Source organism: Lithobates pipiens, unplaced genomic scaffold (genome assembly GCF_037356315.1).
Source record: "Lithobates pipiens isolate NorthernLeopardFrog02 unplaced genomic scaffold, aLitPip1_a1.2 Scaffold_16, whole genome shotgun sequence".
Classification (NCBI taxonomy): Eukaryota; Metazoa; Chordata; class Amphibia; order Anura; family Ranidae; genus Lithobates; species Lithobates pipiens.
Genome location: NW_027507748.1, coordinates 445,757,011 through 445,778,213, shown reverse-complemented (window position 1 = coordinate 445,778,213; position 21,203 = coordinate 445,757,011). Strand labels below are relative to the sequence as shown.

At 42.4% G+C, this 21,203-nt stretch overlaps 1 protein-coding gene across 1 annotated transcript in view; it reads left to right on the top strand.

Annotated features, from left to right (window-relative positions):
* The window catches only part of VWA3B (von Willebrand factor A domain containing 3B), a 239,170-nt gene that overhangs the window by 145,385 nt on the left and 72,582 nt on the right, over window positions 1-21,203 (top strand). Inside the window, exons 24-27 of the mRNA XM_077482767.1 lie at window positions 653-777; window positions 3,660-3,794; window positions 3,965-4,062; window positions 8,832-9,004. Coding sequence (XP_077338893.1) covers window positions 653-777; window positions 3,660-3,794; window positions 3,965-4,062; window positions 8,832-9,004 — 531 coding nt within the window. The remainder of the gene's footprint in view (window positions 1-652; window positions 778-3,659; window positions 3,795-3,964; window positions 4,063-8,831; window positions 9,005-21,203) is intronic.

Here is a 21,203-nt window from a genome sequence, read left to right as displayed (position 1 = left end):
ATTCAACCCCTTCATTTTCAGCCTAACAACTTTTCAGTCCCAGCACACTGCTTCCCAAACAAACCCCCATTTTTTGCGCCTATTAGCAGTTTTACTCTCACACACTCGGTGTCACAGTATTAGTCTGTCAAATAGATTTTCCACCTGCCCTGCCAATTACCCAAACATTAGCTGACAGCTTTTTTCACTATGATCTTGTAAAGAGTGGAACAATGCATATGCAAATGTAACTGTTACATTTTAAAATAGAACTTTTCCAACTGCAATGGAAGTAGTGTATGAAGCACCCATCAGACACTGCTTTTTGGAGTGGGTCAGCCATGTGTAGAAGATTCCAGTAAAAAAATAGAGCCAAAGGCAATGGACAGGCAGGTTTTGTCCTTGGAGTCAGACTGAATGTAAAATGTTCTTATTTGTCTGGGGTATACTATTAACATATCTGGCTGTTTCAAGCAAGTACATTTTCTCTAGGCTGGCAAACCAATTCATCCCATCGGTCAGCCAAGCTTTATTCCATATACAGTATTTCTAAAAATTGCATTTCTATGAACCGAATTGTTGCTGCGTCAACCAAAATATCCTTGACAGCAGAATATCTTTTTTTTGTCTTTTAACTTTCCTTCTTGTGTAATAAGCATGTTCTTTCTCACAGGGACAGTGGTGAGAAGCATAAATTCCAAATGTGCTATTGTGGATTTTTTACAAGGAGAAAATATGATTGTTCCCATCAGATTTATAATACAAACAGGTGGAGCCCTATCCTGGCCAATATTGAAGGTTATTTTATTTTATAATTTTTGTCTATATGAAAACAAATGTTTTTTCCTTATGTTGAAGCAATAGAAATTTTGATATTTTAGTGCAGCCATGTAAACAATATAGTTTAGAATTATTGGACACGGGTGGGTTTCATTCTGTGTCAGGCAGTGTTACTACAATATAGATAGTATTTTCAAGGTACAGTATCAGTCCTGGTTAGGCAGCATGTTCCAGAGATACCATTATTGTTAGGAAGACAGTTTCTTTAAGGTAGAAAATTTGAGTTTCAGGCTGACAGCATCTTTCAGGTTCACTATCATGTTTAGACAGTTTGATTTGTACAGTGTCACTCTTAGACCCCTCTTAGATGGGTTAGGGCACATTGCCAGTGCTAGGAAGACTGTAAGACCAAGGTATAGAAAAAGTCCTAACTGTAGGCTATGGACTACATACAAATACAATTATTGAAAAAATGTATTAAAATTTTTGGATGATGGACTTTTTAGGCATAACAAAAAAGTATATTAAAAATATATTTATTACAAAGATAAGATCAAGACAATTACATAAAGTGTCATTGAACATTCACAAAACATGCAAATGTAATGATATGTAGGTGGTGCATTATTCATGCTCATAGGCATATTTTGTGAATGTTCAATTACATTTTATGTAATTGTCTTGATCTTATCTTTGTAATAAATACATTTTGAATATACTTTTGTGTTATGCCTAAAAAGTCCATCATCCAAACATTTAAAAAATTTTTTTTCAAAAATTCAATTATCGGGACGTGGGACAGTATACCAAAGTGTTGTATCCATAGTGGAGATACGAATTTCTAATTACATACAAATACAGTGCTAGGTAGATAGTGTGCTCAGGGTAACTTGTTAGTCCCCAGTGAGCAATACCTGCCAGGTATGATTGGCATGCTTCAAGTACACAGATAGTTTTGGGTAGATTATATATTCCAGGTACAATTTTAGTATTTAAAAGACACTATCTCAAATGGTACAATGTCAGCAATATATTCATTTACCAGAGCCATGCCTCCTATGACATCTGTACATAGCAACCAATTAGCTTCCAGCTTTCATTTTCAAAGTTTAACTGAACAAGCTGAAGGTAGAAGCCGATTGCTTACAGCTAGAGGTGGCTCTTTAATTAGGCAAATTAGGAGGTTGCCTAACGCATTACCCCAGTTTCCAGTTTTGAGGGATAGGGGGCCTTAACGCTGCTGTGTTCTGCCCCCCCCCCCCACCTAAAGCACTCCTTCATGTTGAAGGCATGTGGCCTGGTATGGTTGGGGGGGGGGGGGGTGGCATTCCCTCAACCCCAAAGAGCATGATCAGATAGGGGTCTGGTTAAGGATAAGGTATGGATTTTGTGGGGACCCCATACCATTTATTTATTTATTTTACATTTTGGCGTAGGTGTTTCCCTCAGAATCCATACCAGGCCTAAGGTCTGCTTGAATTTTTTTTTCTCATTATGGGCATGAGTGTGGCCTCATGTCTTAGTTTTGCCTAAGGCCTTACAAAGCCTAGAGCCGCCTCTGCTTACAGCTGCTTCAGACTCTGTTTAAGTATGGATTACTTCCCCCTTGGTACTTTACAAAAAAAAATTTAATTTGAAGCTGTGTACTTCAAGAGACAGCAAAAACATTTTCAGTTTTACATGTGTTATTTTGTTCTTGATTTACAAGTACTCCTATTGTACAAGATAATGCACTATCATGAAAACCTTTTATTGCTTGCACCTTGTATTCACTCGAGTTCTAAGAGGTACAAACTGAAAGAAGGAAATTTTAATCTAGAATTGTGTGCTTCAAGGCAAGGGTATTTTTCACTTGAGACTGCCACACACGGCTTGGAATTTAGCTGACTCATGCGTGAAATATGAGCCATGGGTGCCCCTTTCAACCCCATCCAGCTTAACAAAGTCAACGTAACAATCAGTGGAGCCGGGTGGAAAATTGTCAGTTGAATGGTGCTTACATTCAGTCAGATGCAGGCACTGTTTGGGTATTCTAGTAGCCTTTGGCTGTCAGAATAGAATAGTTGTCAAAGGAAATTTGTACACCCAGACTGTTTAGTGTGGATGGAGAAATCTGCTAGTTTTCTTCTGTTCAGCCCACAGGCTGAGCAAAAGAAATCAATGTGTCTATGGTCATCTTTAGCCACAACATTGAAAGATCTTTCTTTCTTTCTTTCTTTCTTTCTCTCTTATTTATCCCCTTCACACCGACTGTACGCAAATTTGTGTTCATGACTTGAAGGGGTTATACCAGGATGATGCCTGCAGCTGGCAGTTGGCTCTTTAGTGATAACAAACGATGCAGCTGTAAACCCTGCCCCCCCCCCTCCCGCCACCTTCCGCTGCTCTTCCCGGGCCTTCCATCCCACTGGGAGACCCAAGCCACTAGCCGGGGCGTAAGCAACAAATGTCAGAAATAGGCTTAAGCATGAAAGGGTCATATATATTAGAGGACATTGAGAAAGCAAATCAGCAGCATGATTAGCTACAAATCAGGCTGCGTCTCCTTCAGCAAAGTCCCTGCAACAGGTTTACAGACCTGTATTTGTGGTCAGCCAAGTACGACAGTTACAAAGTCAAAGACAGATTACAGAAGGTAAAACAGATTTCTAGTCCAAACATACTAATTAAAAAGTAGTAAGGGTCAGAATTAATGCAGTTGCCAGTTTGGACTTTAGAGCAGCCAAAGGAGGTATTTATGAATCAGACTGTAACCTTGTCATGAATCTGTCTAATGATGCCTCTTACTGCACATGTTTAGCATTATTTTTCCTTGTGACAGGATTTATAAATGTCCCTATATGTATATTTTTCTCAGTAATAATGTATATCGTTTTTTTAAATGCGTGTGTGTTTTATAGGTTGGAGATTGTGTTTTCGCAAAAACTGGGGCAAAAGGAGGAGGTGGTTGCTATCTACCTGCTGTGGTCATAGCAACACCAAGGTCTGAAGCAGAGGATAAACTGTATACAGTTCTCTATTACAACAACAGAAAAGTAAGTGCGTTTACAGAGGTCACACATACTTTGTTAACTAACACCATACATTGGGGACTTTAAAGCATACTAGCAATGTACATGCTTATGAATTCATTGTAAGTACATTTCCAGAGAGATACACTATTAATATCATTCATTTATATTTATATTTTTATTTTATTTTTTAGGGGCATTGTTTAAGGAGCGAGCTATTTAAAATAAGCCCATCTCAGTTTGCCGTTTCCTGTAGCTATATCAGAAAAGCCCAGATGATTGATTACACCATGTAAGTGTTATTTTATTTTTCTATTCATTTAAAGAGTATAAAAAAATCAAAGTTGTGAATTTATGGAGTTAGTTACAATGCAGAATTAATAAAGTACACATAAGCAGCTTGAAGTTCATGATTGCAGCCACTCTGACCTTCTGCACAGCCTAGACAGGAGTCTGAAGTAGTGACAAAACTGGTATTTTAAGCAGAATTAGGGATTTCAAATGTAAACTGATGCAACTATGTACAAAAAAGTATTTTAATAGAATTGCCATAATGACCTGCACATATGATAATACTTGTTTCCTACAATACATTTCCCTACAAGTGGTAATATGTGGAACTGCTTGGCCTTTTAAAGCCACTAATTATTCCTGTGGTTAAACAAGAGCTGACTGCAGATATGTAGTCATTTAACGGTATAATGCACACATCACTCACCAGAAGAAAAAATATATATTCAGGAGTAACAGGATTTCAGTTAGGCTAGAAGCAAAAACACATTTCAGAGCATAAGAAAAAGACAAATTATTGGATTTGCCAGTCCTGATAGAAATTGCTCATTTTAAATTCCCTGGGTCTGGCTTCTTTTTATAATCTCTTCTACCAGGTGCTCTTTCCATTTTCCTCTTCTTTTTTCTGCTCTGTTATTTTCCTTACCGTTTTCTTCAGTCACACCAAACATATATATGATGTCCCACTGTGGGGGCTCATCGGTAATGCAAAGACCGTTTTTTGTGACTGGTTAACCCCTAGTGCAATGAACTGTGAAGGACCAGAATGCCTTCTATGAGAGATGATTACCATAAAAAACTGAAAATCCAGAGAGGTTCAGTAGTAGCTCCTTCATGTACAGTATATTGCTCTTTGATACATATATTCCATATCAGAGCTATGTTTTGACATGTCCTGCCAAGCAAATGAAAAGTGCTAGCGCCAGGGAATATTCCACCTACATGTGTACATTCTGCCCTGTTAAAGAATAAATGCACTTTGAGAGTTGTCATCATAAACCCAGGTCAATGAAAAAAGCATTGCCTCTTCAGTGTAAAATTTAAAACAGTGTTTTTTAAATAGTGGTTTCAAATGAAAGCCCTAGCCCTAGAAAATAATAGTAAATAAGATCATGTCTGCAAAATATTTTTTATTTTTTTTTGCAAATCTGTTTATTGAATATTAAACATTAAACAAAGAACAATATACATTGGTCATGACGAGAGTTGGTACGTACAGAATTTTGACATAAGGCAGGTAGTTACATAAAACATGGGAGAGAATATAAGGCATCGCAGTGGTCACAGAGGGCTGTCTCCATGGGCAGTAGGCCAGCGTGGAGCTAAAACATGCATCTCAGAAATATATGTTACATTCACAATTGCAGATTCCTATTCATTAGCAGAAGATAATGTGTGGTAAGTAGGATGTGGGTCTGAGGCTATGGAGGTATCCGCCAGGCATTTGGACCAGACCTTGTCTTATTTTTGTGGGCAACCCCTATTAACATAACAGTCTTTGTAAAGAGGCAGGCTGTTGTTGACCAATTGTTTCCACAGGGAGAGAGGAGGAGGAGAAGGCTTACGCCAGCTGAGGGCTATGGCTTTGCGGGCGTAAAATAGAAGTAGCCGACCAGGGTGCGCCGTGCCACAGTGGGAATTATTTGTTCTATCAGGCCCAGTATGCAAATTTCTATGGGGAGTTGGAGCGATATGGTGGTGACCTGTGTTATGACCCTTAATATCTTCCTCCAATAGTCCACAAAGGTTGGGCAGGTCCAAAAAATATGAGTGATGTCACCCGGTATTTTCCCACAACACCAACACCCTGCGGGGGAGGCGGGGTTTATTTTGTGTAATGTGTGTGGGGTAAAATATGCGCGATGGACCATCTTGAACATATTAGTCGATCTCTCAGGGAGACCAGGGATCTGAAAGGGAAGTCCCACATGTCATCCCAATCATCATTGTCAAACTTGGGAATGTTGTGTATCCATTTGTTCATGAGTTTTTCCAAAGTAGGGAGGGAGGTCATTATCAAATGGGTGTAAAGTTTCGAGGTGGGCTTATTTGCACATCCGGACTTGAGGAGGTCCTCTCCAGGGGAGAACTGGAGAACTGCAAATTGAAGGCATGGGAGAGTTGTATATATCTAAAAAAAAAATAGCTCTGCAGGATGATGAAATCAGAGATCAATATTTGGGGAGTGGAGCCAGAGATTGGTTGGAGATTACTTGGTCCACTGTTTTAATGTTGAATTTAGTCCAAGCATGGGGTTCGGGTAGTTTGTAAATATGCTCCAGGGTGGGGTTCAACCACAAAGGGGAAGCTGGAGAAAGTGCATTTTTAGGATATTTTTCAATTTTATGTCCCGCCCCCCATGCACATAGCATGGTGCGCATGGAAGGGGTCAGCGGGTATGGGACTTTTGGGCCACGGAAAAGTAAAAATTTCAGCGCTTCTAGCGACTTCACCACCGCCGCCTCAACCAAGGTGGCAGGGTTTGTCCTATTGAGGGTGAGCCACCAAGTCGCTGTAACCAGCTGGTCAGGAAATATTTATATAGGTCAGAGCACGCCAGTCCTCCCTGAGAGGACGGGCGTGTAAGTGTTGACCATCCATATCTGGGGGACTGGTTTCCTATGCAGTCGTGAGAAAAGGGATTTGGGAATCCATTGTGGAGATAGGCGAAGTAGGTAGATACATTTGGGTAGGATTTTCATTTTTATCAGATTTATCTGACCTAGCAAGGATAGGGGTAGTATGTCTGCAAACATTAATTAGTGATTGATCATTATAGGTTATAGAACTTCACTGTTGTTACCAAAATAAAGTTAAATCAAAGCAGCTCATACGCCATCACTTTAGGATGAATAAACCGATTTCTATTATTTTGTTAGGATACATTATTATAATATTTGCTGTTTAATCGGGCTTGTGACATTATCAGAACCTTTTAACATTAAATAACCTATCTCCTACTAAAAAAAAAAGAAAATACTCTTGCAAATGTCTAATTAAGACTTCTAATTACCTCAACCATGTTCCTGTGCTTATTAATGGAAAGTGCTTGAGGCTTTTGATTGGCATGAAAGTAATTGCAGTGACGCACCAAAATGGTTTAATATTATTATTTTACATTTCCTAACACATAGTGAAAGCAGGAAAGTTCATGCTAAGTGTAATCATTTACCAACTGACTTTTATGTGGAACTGATAATAGCATGGTAGGTCTGCAAAATGAGCAGTGGTGTACTAACACAACAAGCGTGACCTCACCTATACCATTGATAGAATCATAGAACTTCCCTACTTTCTGTGCTTTCTGCTTTATACACAATCTCCTCCTACTCCTTCAGATTTTATTCACCGCTGAGCTGTTGTATTCTGACAGGGGGATCCCCTCACCAGAACACTTCAGTCAGTGCCCTTTTCCATTGACTGGGAGCCCTGATCTGGAGCCGGTCGGCTGCTGGTTTTCCAGCATGCTCGTTCGACAGAAGCCGGCCAAGCGGCCGGCTTCTGTCGGACCAACTAACATACACATGGGCCGAATGTCGGACAGTTTTTATTGAACTGGCCGATGTCTCCCAACATTCGGTCCATGTGTACGGGGCTTAAGGAGAAACAATAAGATAGGCTAGTATTTTCCACCTTTAGTAGGGAGTTTGCAAACCAGACTGAAGAGACAAACAAAGCAGCAGAAAAATTGCCAACGTTTCACTGTCTAATTTGTACATGTAATGAAAATATTTATTACCTGACCAGCAAATATATACTTAAAAACTACATCTTATCATTAGCTCCATATCGGGGAACCCCACTGACAGCTGATAAGTCATGTGTTATTAAAGACACGGCTGCCGGCCTCCTGGCCTGCTCCTTAACAACCAGCTATTGTTCAAGACACCGTATCTAAATTCACCGCTGAACAGCTGCTTTGGAAATTTGCTGTGAAAACGGAAGGGAAATTTGCACTAGACATGTGTGAACAGAGCCTAAGTCATTTAGACACTAGACAATAAACATTTCTTTTATTGTATTCACTTCTGAATAAGTTGTAACTTAGCTTTATTGATGCTTTAAAATGATTGTAAATGTTAATTTTTTTTTTTTTTTTAAATAACAAACATATCATACTTACCTCCACTGTGCAGCTTGTTTTGCACAAAGTGGCCCCGATCGTCCATTTCTGTGGTCCTCTGGCGGCTCTCGTGGCTCCTTCCCGCATCAGATAACCCCCTAGGAGAAGCACTCTCTCGAGGGGTTACCTTGCGGCGAGCTCCCGATTCCAGCATTTGCATCCATAGTCACGAGTGCCGGACTCAGCCCTGCCCCTCCAATGCCCGCGTCATTGGATTTGATTGACAGCAGCGGGAGCCAATGGCTCAATTTATCCAATCAAAAGCCGGAACCCCATGGAGAGGGACAGCACATCCTCACAGAGGAAATGAAGGGGTTCAGGTAAGTAAAACGGGGGGGCTGGAGACCTGTCACTGCCAGGTGTGTTTTTTCACCTTAATGCATAGGATGCATTAAGGTGAAAAGACACAAGGGTTTACAACCCCTTTAAGGGATTTAAGTACAGAACAGCAGTGATTTTACATTCAAATGTATTTCTTAAACTATGTCTGTGTGAATATAAGTAGTTATGGTGCAACCAATTACAAGATGAAGGACACAGAATTAACTAGAGTAAATTATTTTGTAAGATGTGTACATGTAATTCAAATAGATGTTAAAAGATGGTTAACAAATTGATTATTTTTGTTTTCTAACCTTGAACATCAGCCCAAGTGTCCAGTTAGTTGCGCCCATCCAAAAACCAGCTCCACCAAAGGAAGAAAAGAAGAGCAGATCTTTGTCAGGGGGAAGCCGGCGTTCATTGAATTTGCATGTAAAATCTAGAACATCTGGTGACAATGTCAGTGACTCTTCTGCTGGTGCTGACAGCACAATGAAAGGTACATAAAATATCTATTGAACGCACAAGCAAATGTGACAGTTAGCATTTCCGGCATGCTGGGAATATAACTGTTTTTCTCTAAACTGTTAAATTGATGGGTTTAATTCTGCTTTAGGATACACTGCAAGAAGCTTAGCTTCTAAATCTTTAAAGTGATTGTAAAGTCTCTGTTTTTTTTTCTATCAAAATAACAAACATATTATACTTACCTCCTCTGTGCAGGGGTTTTGCACAGGGCAGCCCAGATCCTCCTTTTCTCGCATCCATCTTTAGCTCTCCTGCCCCTCCCTCCTGTTGAGTGCCCCCACAGCAAGCAGCTTGCTATGGGGGCACCCGAACCAAGCTGCAGCTCCATGTACAGGCATGACCAACTTTTAAGTAAACAATGGGGTTTATTTACTAAAGCTGAAAAGTACAAAATCAGGCTCACTTCTGCATAGAAACCAATGAGAGATGGGGCTTAGGTAAGTATTAGGAGGGCTGAGGTGGGCTGCTGCATTTTTTTTTATTTAACATAAAAAAGAGGGTATACTTGCCTGTTCTGTGCAATAATATTGCACAAAGCAGTCTCCTACCTTCTCTTCTGGATTCCCCCGCCTGCACTTTCTGCTATTTTTTTTTTTTTGCACTCTCTAGTTGGGCTGCGTGCATCTCTAGAAAGAAGCTGGAGCCTATGGCTCTCACTGCTCGCAGTGTGTTTTGTTAGAAGAGGAAGAGAGATCGGTGCTACTGCAATGGGACAGTGCTGGATTGAGAGAAGACTCAGGTAAGTATTTAGGGAGGGCGGCCAGAACAAATGATGGACATTTTTGTTACCTTAATGCAGGGAATACATTAAGGTAAACATTTTCTGACTTTAGAACCACTTTAAAGTCAAAACTTTCTTTGTGTTGAATAGAGTGGGAAAGGGTTAAAACTTGTTACATAGTTACATAATAGGTGAGGTTGAAACAAAGACCCAAGTCCATCAAGTCCAACCTATGTGTGTGATTACATGTCAGTATTACATTGTATATCCCTGTATGTTGTGGTTGTTCAGATGCTTATCTAATAGTTTTTTGAAACTATTGATGCCCCCCACTGAGACCACCGCCTGTGGAAGGGAATTCCACATCCTTGCAGCTCTTACAGTACAGAATCCTCTATGTAGTTTATGGTCAAACCTCTTTTCTTCTAATTTTAATGAGTGGCCATGTGTCTTGTTAAACTCATTTCCACAAAAAAAGTTTTATCTGTATTGTGGGGTCCAGAGGCGTAACTAGCATCTTCAGAGCCCCGGTGCAAGAAACCATGAAGGGCCCCCACCAAGGTTGTTGCTAGGTCTACAAAAGATCTCGGGCTAGAGCCCATAGCAGCGAAGAAAAGAAAGTCATACACTTGGGCGGGCATACACATGTAAATTTTATATATATATATATATATATATATATATATATATATATATATATATATATATATATATATATATATATATATATACCTATGTCATTACATATCTGGGTATGGGTCCCCCACTTACATCAGGGTCCCCAGAGAACTTTCCTACTTACATCAGGGACCCCAGAGAACCTCCCTACTTACATTAGGATCCCCAGAGAGCCTCCCCTTACATCAGTGTCCCCAGAGAGCCCCTCCTTACATCAGGGTCCCCAGAGAGCCTCCCCTTACATCAGAGTCCCCATAGACCCCCTCCTTACATTAGGATCCCCAGAGAGCCTCCCCTTACATCAGGATCCCCAGAGAGCCCCCCTTACATCAGTGTCCCCAGAGAGCCCCTCCTTACATCAGGGCCCCCGGAGAGCCTCCCCTACATTAGGTTCCCCAGAGAGCCTCCCTCTACATTAGGTTCCCCAGAGAGCCTCCCCCAACATTAGGGTCCCCAGAAAGCCTCCCCTTACATCAGGGTCCCCAGAGAGCCTCCCCTTACATCAGGGTCCCCAGAGAATCTCCCCCTACATTGAGGTCCCCAGAGAGCCTCCCCCTACATTAGGGTCCCAAAAGAGCCCCCCCCTTCCATAAGAGGTCCCCAGAGAGCCTCCCCTTCCATAAGGGGTCCCCAAAGAGCCTCCCCTTACATCAGAGTCCCCATAGACCCCCTCCTTACATCAGGATCCCCAGAGAGCATCCCCTTACATCAGGATCCCCAGAGAGCCTCCCCCTACATCAGGGTCCCCAGTGAGCCTCCCCCTACATCAGGGTCCCCAGTGAGCCTCCCCCTACATCAGGGTCCCCAGAGAGCCTCCCCCTACATCAGGGTCCCCAGAGAGCTCCCTCCTTACATCAGGGTCCCCAGAGAGCCTCCCCTTGCATCAGGTTTCCCAGAGAGCCTCCCCTTACATCAGGGTCCCCAGAGAGCCCCGTTACATCAGGGTCCCCAGAGAGCCTCCCCCTTCATCAGGGTCCCCAGAGAGCCTCCCCTTCCATCAGAGTCTCCAGAGAGCCCCCTCCTTACATCAGGGTCCCCAGAGAGCCCCCTCCTTACATCAGGGTCCCCAGAGAGCCCCCTCCTTACATAAGGGTCCCCAGAGAGCCCCCTCCTTACATAAGGGTCCCCAGAGAGCTCGCTCCTTACATAAGGGTGCCCAGAGAGCCCCCTCCTTACATAAGGGTCCCCAGAGATCAACCCCTCTTACATTAGTCTCCCCAGAGGGCCCCTTCCTTACATTAATGTCCCCAGAGGGCCCCCCTTTACATCAGGGTACCCAGACAGCTGACCCCCCCTTTCAGAGGTTTCCCTGTACCTGGCTGGTGGAGGTGGAAGGCGGCGATCGGCAACTCTATGGTGTCCACTGGCAGGGGGATCTCCCTGGGGCTTGTAGTTCTTCTCTACCGAGTGTATACAGTGGAGAAGAGAGGGGCCTCTGACCAGGGCATGTACCAGAAACAGTGTACAAGCAGAGCGACTCACTGAAAGTGAAACTGATACCTGCCAGGGTCAGAGGCCCCTCCCCTTTCCTCTCCACTGTATACACTGACAATCGGGAAGAGAGAACTACAAGCCCCAGGCAGATCCCGCAGCTCACAGGCACCATAGAGCTGCCGATCGCCACTTTCCACCTCCCTCCAGTGCTTTCTAAAGTGCCAGCCAGAGGTGCAGGGGAGATGCCAGGTCTTGGGCTCCCCACAGAGGCAGAACGGCAGGGCCCAGCCGCAAGTGCGACTGCAGCGACCCCTATAGTTCCGCCGCTGGTGGGGTCACCAGTACGGTATTTATAAATTGAAATCATATCCCCTCTCAAGTGTCTCAGAGAGAATAAGTTCAGTGCTCGCAACCTTTCCTCATAACTAATATCCTCCAGACCCTTTATTAGCTTTGTTGCCCTTCTTTGTACTCGCACCATTTCCAGTACATCCTTCCTGAGGACTGGTGCCCAGAACTGGACAGCATACTCTAGGTGCGGCTGGACCATTGTGTCATTTTTAGTATTGCTGTCTGTGACCCATTAGGAAGATTTACCCTCACTTCTTGTTTTGTAGACAAAAAAGGAAATGTAAAAAAAAAATCTCTCCAAAGAAAAGGAAATCCCTTCTTTACAGTTGTCACCACAAGTTTCCCCATTGGAAGATTTCACCTTGATTCCTGTTCCAGTAGCAATTCAAAATTTCAAATTTTCTTTAACTTTTAGTCCTGGTGATAATGGTTACCAGGACTACTACTGGAGGTTAATCTAACAACTGTCTAAAATGACTGCATGTAGTAGCATTTACAGTACCTGTCAGTGAAAACACATGAACTCAAGAATTTGGAGGTTTGCTAACCTTATCTATCCAAGGCAAAAAAAAACTTTGGATTCATGAACTTTGAATAACATTGTTATAGCAGCCATCTCTTTGAGTAAGCCACACTTCATATTTCTGTATTTTATGAGTATGATGAGTTATTAGAAAGGGATTTACACCGGCTTTATTCTGTGGAGTGCTGAGCATTATGAATAGACATTTAATGAAGAATACAGATTTTATATTAATTACATTATTTTAATTTACATGTTTCCTCTGTTATTTCTGTCACATATTTGTGTATTCTTAATGTATTTCATGCATCAGAGGAGACATAACATGAAGCCATCCACCGAAAAACAGGGAAGTTCTGGGTATTGGATTTCTTTGTAATAGCTGTAGTTTTATTGGTGTATTATTATGAAAATGTGAAAGCTGTGAAATTTCTAAGACAATAACTGTTGTATAAAATGTCAAAAGATACTCAAGAATATGGGCAGTTAGAGTGGTACCACACCTAAAATATATTTTAGAATAATACCCAACACAAACTTCTTCTAACATAATTTAATGAAATATAATAAATATGTGTGTGTCTGTGTTGTATTGTGTGCTCTATTTTTGTTTTTGTCTTTTTTTTTCTTTTTGTGTTACCACAATTGGTACTATAATCATATGCCACTTGTCTATGCAAGTCAGCACTTCTCAGTAATTAGATTATGTGGGCTCTGCGTAGCCTAACAGGGTATTGTTACTATTCAGTGTCACTTGGTAATATGTTTTGTACCATTTGTTAATAACGGAAAATTCTAAAAATATAAACCTTTAAAAAATATATGTATATACAGCATATGCATTATATATACTTGAGTCATGTCTGCTATCTGTATACGTTTAACTATAAACTGAGAGTAAACCTTATGCTTAGGGCCGGTTCACACTGCGGGCGATGCGAGGCGACACCGACTTGCCTCGCCGCGACCTGCCGCGACCTCAGTGGCGATTTGCAAATTACTTCTGTATAGAAGTCAATGCAAGTCGCCCCGAGGTCGCCCAAAAGTAGTACAGGAACCTTTTTTCTGAGTCGGAGCGACTCGAGTCGCTCCTCTCAGAACGGTTCCATTGTACAGAACGGGGGCGACTTGTCAGATCGCGGCGAGGCAAGTCGTGTTGCCTCGCATCGCCCGCAGTGTGAACCGGCCCTTACTGTTATGCATCCTGGGGCTGCCCTTAGCCTGATAGGTTTTCTGCTAAAAAGAAAAGACAGTCTAGCTCAGGGCTCATTTATGCCAGATGCAGTCCAACAGCTTTTTTTTTCAGTACAGTGCTTAAACAAAAGAAATGACTATATTTCAATGAGCCTATTTTACACCATTGCAGTGCTTTCATTTGCATTTTAAAAAAAGTACAGCATGCTGCACTTTTTTGCATTTAAACATACCAAAAAGTATGTAAACCTACATAAACTTTCCACAAATGCATAGAAATGGAAAAAAAATCCTAACTAATATATAAAAAAGAAGCACAACAGCTGCACTGCAAATGTGCCACAAACATATTACAAATGCATGGAAATGCACACATAGAACTCCACTTTGAACGCAGAAATTGCGTGCAAACGAGCCCTTATAGCCTTTCTGATGTTGTCCTTGGGACTAACTGTCACTGCATAAATACCATAGGTGTAGCCAGATCATGTGTTAACCACATACTGTGCATTTGCCAATGATCACATAATAACTGTTGGTAGTTAGTGGGACATGGGATACATGTAAAATTACATGTATCAGGCATTATTTAAAAGCTGTTAGATACGCGTCGTAGAGGCCAGACACAAACACGCTCCATCCCAATCTTCTGAAAATGACCTCCTGATGCTCAGACAGCAGATTACAGACCTACTACGTTTTAGGGCTAAAGCTGCCATCCAATCTTGCCGTAGGATGACCTATGAATATGGCGACAAATGCGGGAAGCTTTTAGCAAGACTGGTCAGGGAACGTAGGCTTCTGACGTATGTTCCTCATGTCGGGGCGCCGGGAGGTCGGAGAGCCCATCTACCCATGCAAATCGCTGATGAATTTAGGAATTTTTACTCAGACCTTTACAACCTACGTACGTGCCCCATATCCCCGACCGTCCTGGCTGACTACTTGGGAAAGTCTCAAATGCCCTCCCTGTCCCTGACGGCGAGGGAAGACCTGGACTCCCCCATCACTTTAGCGGAAATTCATAAAGCTATAGGGACCATGAAGCCAGGGAAGGCCCCAGGACCAGACGGCTACACATTGCAATACTACAAACGTCTGCTGGACCTCCTGGGGCAGCCCATGCTTGCCCTGTTCAACGCAATAGGGGAAGGCGGGGAGTTTACTAGGGACTCGTTGGCCGCTCACATCTCAGTGATTCACAAGGAGGGAAAGGACCCGGCATGCTGCGGCAGTTATCGGCCGATTTCTCTTTTAAATTTAGACCTCAAAATTTACACCAAGATTTTGGCTACAAGGTTAGCAGGTCAGCTCCAACAACTGATTCATCTGGATCAGGTTGGATTTATTCCGTCCCGTGAGGCCAGAGACGGCACCACGAAGGTGCTAAATCTGATTCATGTGGTACGGAGAGCGGGATTGCCGTGCGTACTTTTAAACACGGATGCTGAAAAGGCCTTCGACCGGGTCAACTGGCCATTTATGTTTGCGGTACTCCGGCATGTGGGGCTGGGCGACAGGATGATTGCGCGTATCTCTGGGGTGTATTCCACGCCGACGGCACAAGTGAAGGTTAATGGGGTACTGTCAAACTCTTTCTCAATCACTAACGGGACACGTCAGGGTTGCCCACTGTCTCCTCTCCTGTTCGCACTGACTCTGGAGCCTTTTTTGGCCACGGTCCGACTGAACCCGGATATACAGGGAGTAACCGTGGGGGGTGTGCAACACAAAATATCGGCTTACGCCGACGATATGCTATTTACGTTAACTAACCCAGGTATTTCCTTACCCAATCTACTCAAGGAATTTGAGATATATGGGAAGTTATCCAATTTGAAAATTAACTTTAACAAATCGGAAGCCATGGGGATGTTGCTCCCGCCACGGTTGCTCACTGCCCTGCAATCCAGCTTTCCATTCAAGTGGACTCAGACCGCCCTGACCTATCTAGGCACTACTATTCCTCCGGACCTTGCAGACCTTTACGCATGTAATTTTCCCCCATTGCTGACTAAGACGCGACTGCTTCTGGACTCATGGCAGAAGGGGACCTATTCTTGGTTTGGCAGATGTAATCTACTTAAAATGTGCATCTTACCAAAATTTCTGTATTTATTTCAGACTTTGCCGATCAGGATCCCCCCTGTTTATTTTAAACAGGTACAGGCGCTATTTACCCGTTTTGTCTGGGCACAGAAGCGGCCTCGCATACCGCGTTCCCAATTATCCCTTCCAAAGCGACACGGAGGGGTGGCGTTACCAGACGTTCGACAGTATTATAGTGCCTCCCATCTGAGTAGAGTGCTTGACTGGACCCGCAACCTTCCCACTAAATTGTGGGCCCAGATAGAACAACAACAGTGTCCGGTCCCGCTGAGGTCTGCCCTATGGTGCAGGGCGGCGCTGCCGAGGGAAGTGAAGACCCATCCGCTGATAGGCAACACCCTGTATCAGAGTGAGAGGGCGGCGCTTCAACGCTCCCTAACGACCACGTCGTCCCCCCAGACACCGATTCTAGGTAATCCTAGATTCCCGCCGGGCCTACCATCGACGCAGTTTCGTCGTTTACGTGACTCCGACCTTACTAAGGCATCTCAGTTTGTAACACGAGACGGCTGGGTTTCTATTGGTGCCCTTATGGACCGCAGGGGTCCCTACGGTTTGGATTTTTGGGATGCCGTGCGTCTGCATCACTTCCTCCAATCTATCCCGAGCCCCTTGGCTCACTCTAGATCGCTGACGGTATTTGAGGAGTACTTCTCTGGCACAGAACCTATCCCCCGACTTCTCTCTCAAATGTATGGGCTCTTAAACACGCCGCCGCCAACGCACCAGATCTCCAGTCTTGCGAAATGGGAGAGGGACTTGGGCTACACCTTTACGCCCGCACAGATTACGCGGGTTTTACGGTTTACCCTAAAGTCCTCAATATGCACCAAAACACAGGAGTTGAATTATAAAATCCTCACAAGATGGTACCTGACCCCTAGCCGCCTCCACCTTGTTTTCCCGGACACGCCCGCACATTGCTGGCGCTGCGGGGAAGACCGGGGTACGCTCCTACATGTTTTTTGGTCCTGTCCCAAGCTCTTGGACTTTTGGACTGCAGTCCGCAATATTGTCCAGAAGTTCACGGAATGGCAGGTCCCAAATGATCCAGCCTTTTTCCTTTTACACTTATCGGACTTGCCCCCTAAGAGATACGCGCGGTCAATCTTGCGCCATCTTACCAACGCGGCCAAATCTTGTATTCCTCTGCTATGGAAACAGCAAACTCCCCCTTCCGTAGCCATGTGGTTGAGGAAGGTGGAAGAAATTAACAAAATGGAAGATTTGATACTGACTGCTCAAGATAGGCAGGAAGTATACCGGAAAACGTGGTCACTCTGGAAGGTGTTTGTGTACTCGACAGAAGGTAGAGCCCTTTTGGGACACTAAGGGGAGTCGGAGGGACTGACAAACATTCAGGCGGGGGACTCCGAGTTTCCTCCGTTTCCCTTTCCCAATCCTTTCCTTCCCCCTCCTTCCCCCATCCTCCCTTTCCTTAAATTCTTCACCCCATCCGCTTATTAGCTCTTTCTTCTACACCATTCCCCCCCCATCCTCTTCTGCTTTTCTCATCTCCCCCCCCTCTTTTCTTTTTCTTATGTTTTTACAACGTTGCAAACTGTTCCCTTATGCATGCGACCTACTGATTACCTACAGTGGCTGCGAGTTCGGCCGCTAGATCTAGACCTTGAGTTACTCACTGTACTTGGTATATTTGTGGACCCCCTTGCCGGTTTTGGCAGAGGGGGGACTTCTACTGAGGTCGATCACATATGAAGGTGTATTAAGTAGTTGATAGTCGCATTTCCTGTTACTGTGCTGCACACTATGGAGGCTGCGACCTTCACTGTCTTTATTGTCACTTTTTGTCCCTCTTTTTTTTTTCCCCTGGGGGATCTACCCCATGTATGTGAAAACCTTGAATAAACTTATATTTGCAAAAAAAAAAGCTGTTAGATTAGTGTCTGCTACAGCATCAGTAAGGGGAAAAGCTAAGGTTTTAACACAAACACGTTAACACAAGGACAAAGTCAGTTCTATGCTAAACAAACCAGGGTTGATTTTAAAAAGGGACATCAGCCGTTCACTATGAAAGGGGATTTTAAATTGCAAATGGAGTAAACAAGATTTTTTTTTAAATTTAGAGATTATTATTATAATAATATAATTATAGCAAGAGTGGTTAATCTGTGGAACGTTTTATTAAATACAGTAGTAGTGGCAAAACAATAATCAGATTTAAAATGGAACCGGATAATTTTCTTAAACTAATATTATCTAGATTATAATTGCTAAAGGGTAAAAGATCAACTTTCCAGTACTAGAAATTAAAGCTGAAATCCAATGATGATATATTTTGGATATGTACCAGCTTAGCACAATGTAAGTATGCATTATTGATCCCTGATGTAAGCTGTAAATCACTATAGAAGCCCAAACTACTACAGTGTTGGCCTTCTGCATAGTAACCACAATTTTCTCAATGAATGCAAAGCACTCTCTGATTGAAAGAGGTGGAGAGGAAGGGGCGGTGACACTAGGATCTCCACCTCATCCAATCAGAGAACACTTTGCATCGAGACAAAAAGTGTTTCTGAATGGTGGCTATGCCATGTGATCCCTCTGGTTACCATGCAGAAGAGCAGCCACTCGACACAGCACCCAGGCTACTACAATGATTTACAGCTTCCATAGAGGTCATTCATGTATCACATTCGAGTACTTACATTTTGCCAAGCTGGCCCAATGTAAAAATGCTAAATATCTCATGCCTAAAGTTCAGTTCTAAGTCAAGACAGAGAAATAACTCTTGTATATTAAAGGTGATAACAGAACAATACAATACAATTGTATTGATCTGTATTGATTTGTGGACTGCCCTGCCAATGTACACCTTACTTTTCCTAGGTATAAATTGATATGTGGCTGCCATTTTTACTTTTCAAACTTAGTATAATTTGCACAGTTCCTACCTCTGAACCAAAGTTGCAGTGAGGGATTATATGCATAGAAATACATTTTTGTTGCTTATTAGGATTCAATTAGAAATGCAGCAGCTGTCATCATTAAATATACTAAATACTTTGGAATTAAAAGAGACTTGTTCAATGTATGTTGTATTGCTCTACTCAGTACTTAGACATATTAAACATGCATACAACATTTGTTTAACACAGTTTCATGTAGATCTGGTATCCTGGTATCTGATACCCATGCAGTATCCTTTTTTGACCATATAATCTAAAAAATGTGTCTCATTGTATTTGTATGCATACAGCACATTCTGTTGTCATAAGAGTTCTTTGTTATATAGACACTTCCTATTGAATAGATGCAATATGCACAGTCTCTGCATAATACTTTCACAACCTAAGCACATAGAACATGAGCATGGGTGTCCGCAGGTAGGGGCAAGGGGGGTCAAGTGCCCCCCCTGGAATTGGGGATCAGATCTTAAATTTAGCACAGTTGCATCGCTATCGGGCCTTCCTGCCCACTCCGTTCCTTCCCTATTGGCCATAACTGAGGGCTAATCAAAGGAGACCAGGAGAGGAGAGCATCATCGGACATGTAGTCTTAAAGATTGACAGTCCCATTTTCCATAGGGAGGAGGTTACAGCTCGATCAAGAGAGAGATTGAGAGACTGCAGCCTGGAAAAAATTTGAGAACCTGCTAGCCAACATTTGTTGGTGTAAAGTCCGACAACAAATGTTCGATGGAGCTTACACACTGTCGGACTTTCTGCCAACAACCTCACATCTAACATTGTAAAAACTGATGGTGACATAGGTCCTCTGGAGAAAAGACATGATGAGTAAGGAACAATTTATTCCAAAATAGATTACAGGGCGATTAAGCTGTGAATGCGTATGGCCCATTTCTAAAAAATAAGTCACTTTAAGCAACACAAGTAAGCTGTTACTAAACAGTGAAGAAGCAGCGGCAGACTGATTAGGTCATCTTGTTGCTCTCTCTTTCTGTAAGCATATTCGAGCTGGACGAATGTAACTGTGCAAAAAAGCCATACCTAAACTTTAAATTAAATGTGTTATGTAGGATGACTGTGTACATCTTTGGATTAAGACCCCATTCACACCTGAGCGTTTTGTAGCTTGAAGTCTGAAGCTACAAAACGCTAGAGGGGAAAAAATCCATTATTCTCAATGGAGATGGTTCACATCTCCACTCCATGTCGCCTGAAGCCGAATGCCTGAAGCTCAAACAAGTTCCGGACCCTTTTTTGTCGCTCGAATTGAGGAGATTTGGGTGTTTTTCTTCTTTTAACATTTGTGACCTTTTGCCCTGCACAAAATCGCGGTAAAAAATGGCGCAAGACGCGGTAAAGAATGCCGCAAATCGCTGTAAAAAACGGTGCAAAAACGCCACAAAATCGCTGTAAATTTGCACGATTTTCTGCTTGAAAACGCTTACGCTCAGGTGTGAATGCAGCCTTAATGGACAGATGCTCATATCCTATGGAAGGGAAATAACTCCCATGTATTTATTTCAACATTTAGATTTTTGCCTAAATCTCAACTTTAAATGTGTGTACAGGCAGGCTTTAAATCTAAAGTACATTTTTCGTGAATGCGTTGAGTAGATCACTTCCTAGCACAAATAACGTGTCCTATTTATCTTGGACAAGTTACATTTTCCCCAGGCTTGACCATTTTTAATAGTGCTGTCAAGCTTATCTGTTCCAATAACTCTGTGTGGCTAAACATACGTTCTTTGCCAAGTAGCCCTTCTTGAAAAGGAGAAGACAAATAACATCCTGTGAAGAATATAGATTGTAATTACAATCATCATAATGCATAGCCATTTTTTTTTGTAGAAAGATAAAGCTTTCACATCCTGTGCTACATACATTGTTGTTCCTATTAAATGCATGTAATTACATAACTAAATGTCATTAACAAAGACTCTGAAAACATTGGATTTGACTTTTACAAAAATGATAACAATATATTTCTTGTGGAGAAAAGATAATGATTATTCATCTTATATGACACTAATTTTTTTCCCGATGAATGCCAAACAAATGCCCAGGTAGCATTTACTAAGACTGTAGATACAGGGGTCACACATGCATGAATTATTCTTAGGTGTAAGCAGCAAAAATAGCTTGTATATGGGTAAAATTGATGGAATATACAGTATATTAAGCACTTCAAAAGATTAATTATATGTGCATGTTTGCAATTGATATCTTTTTG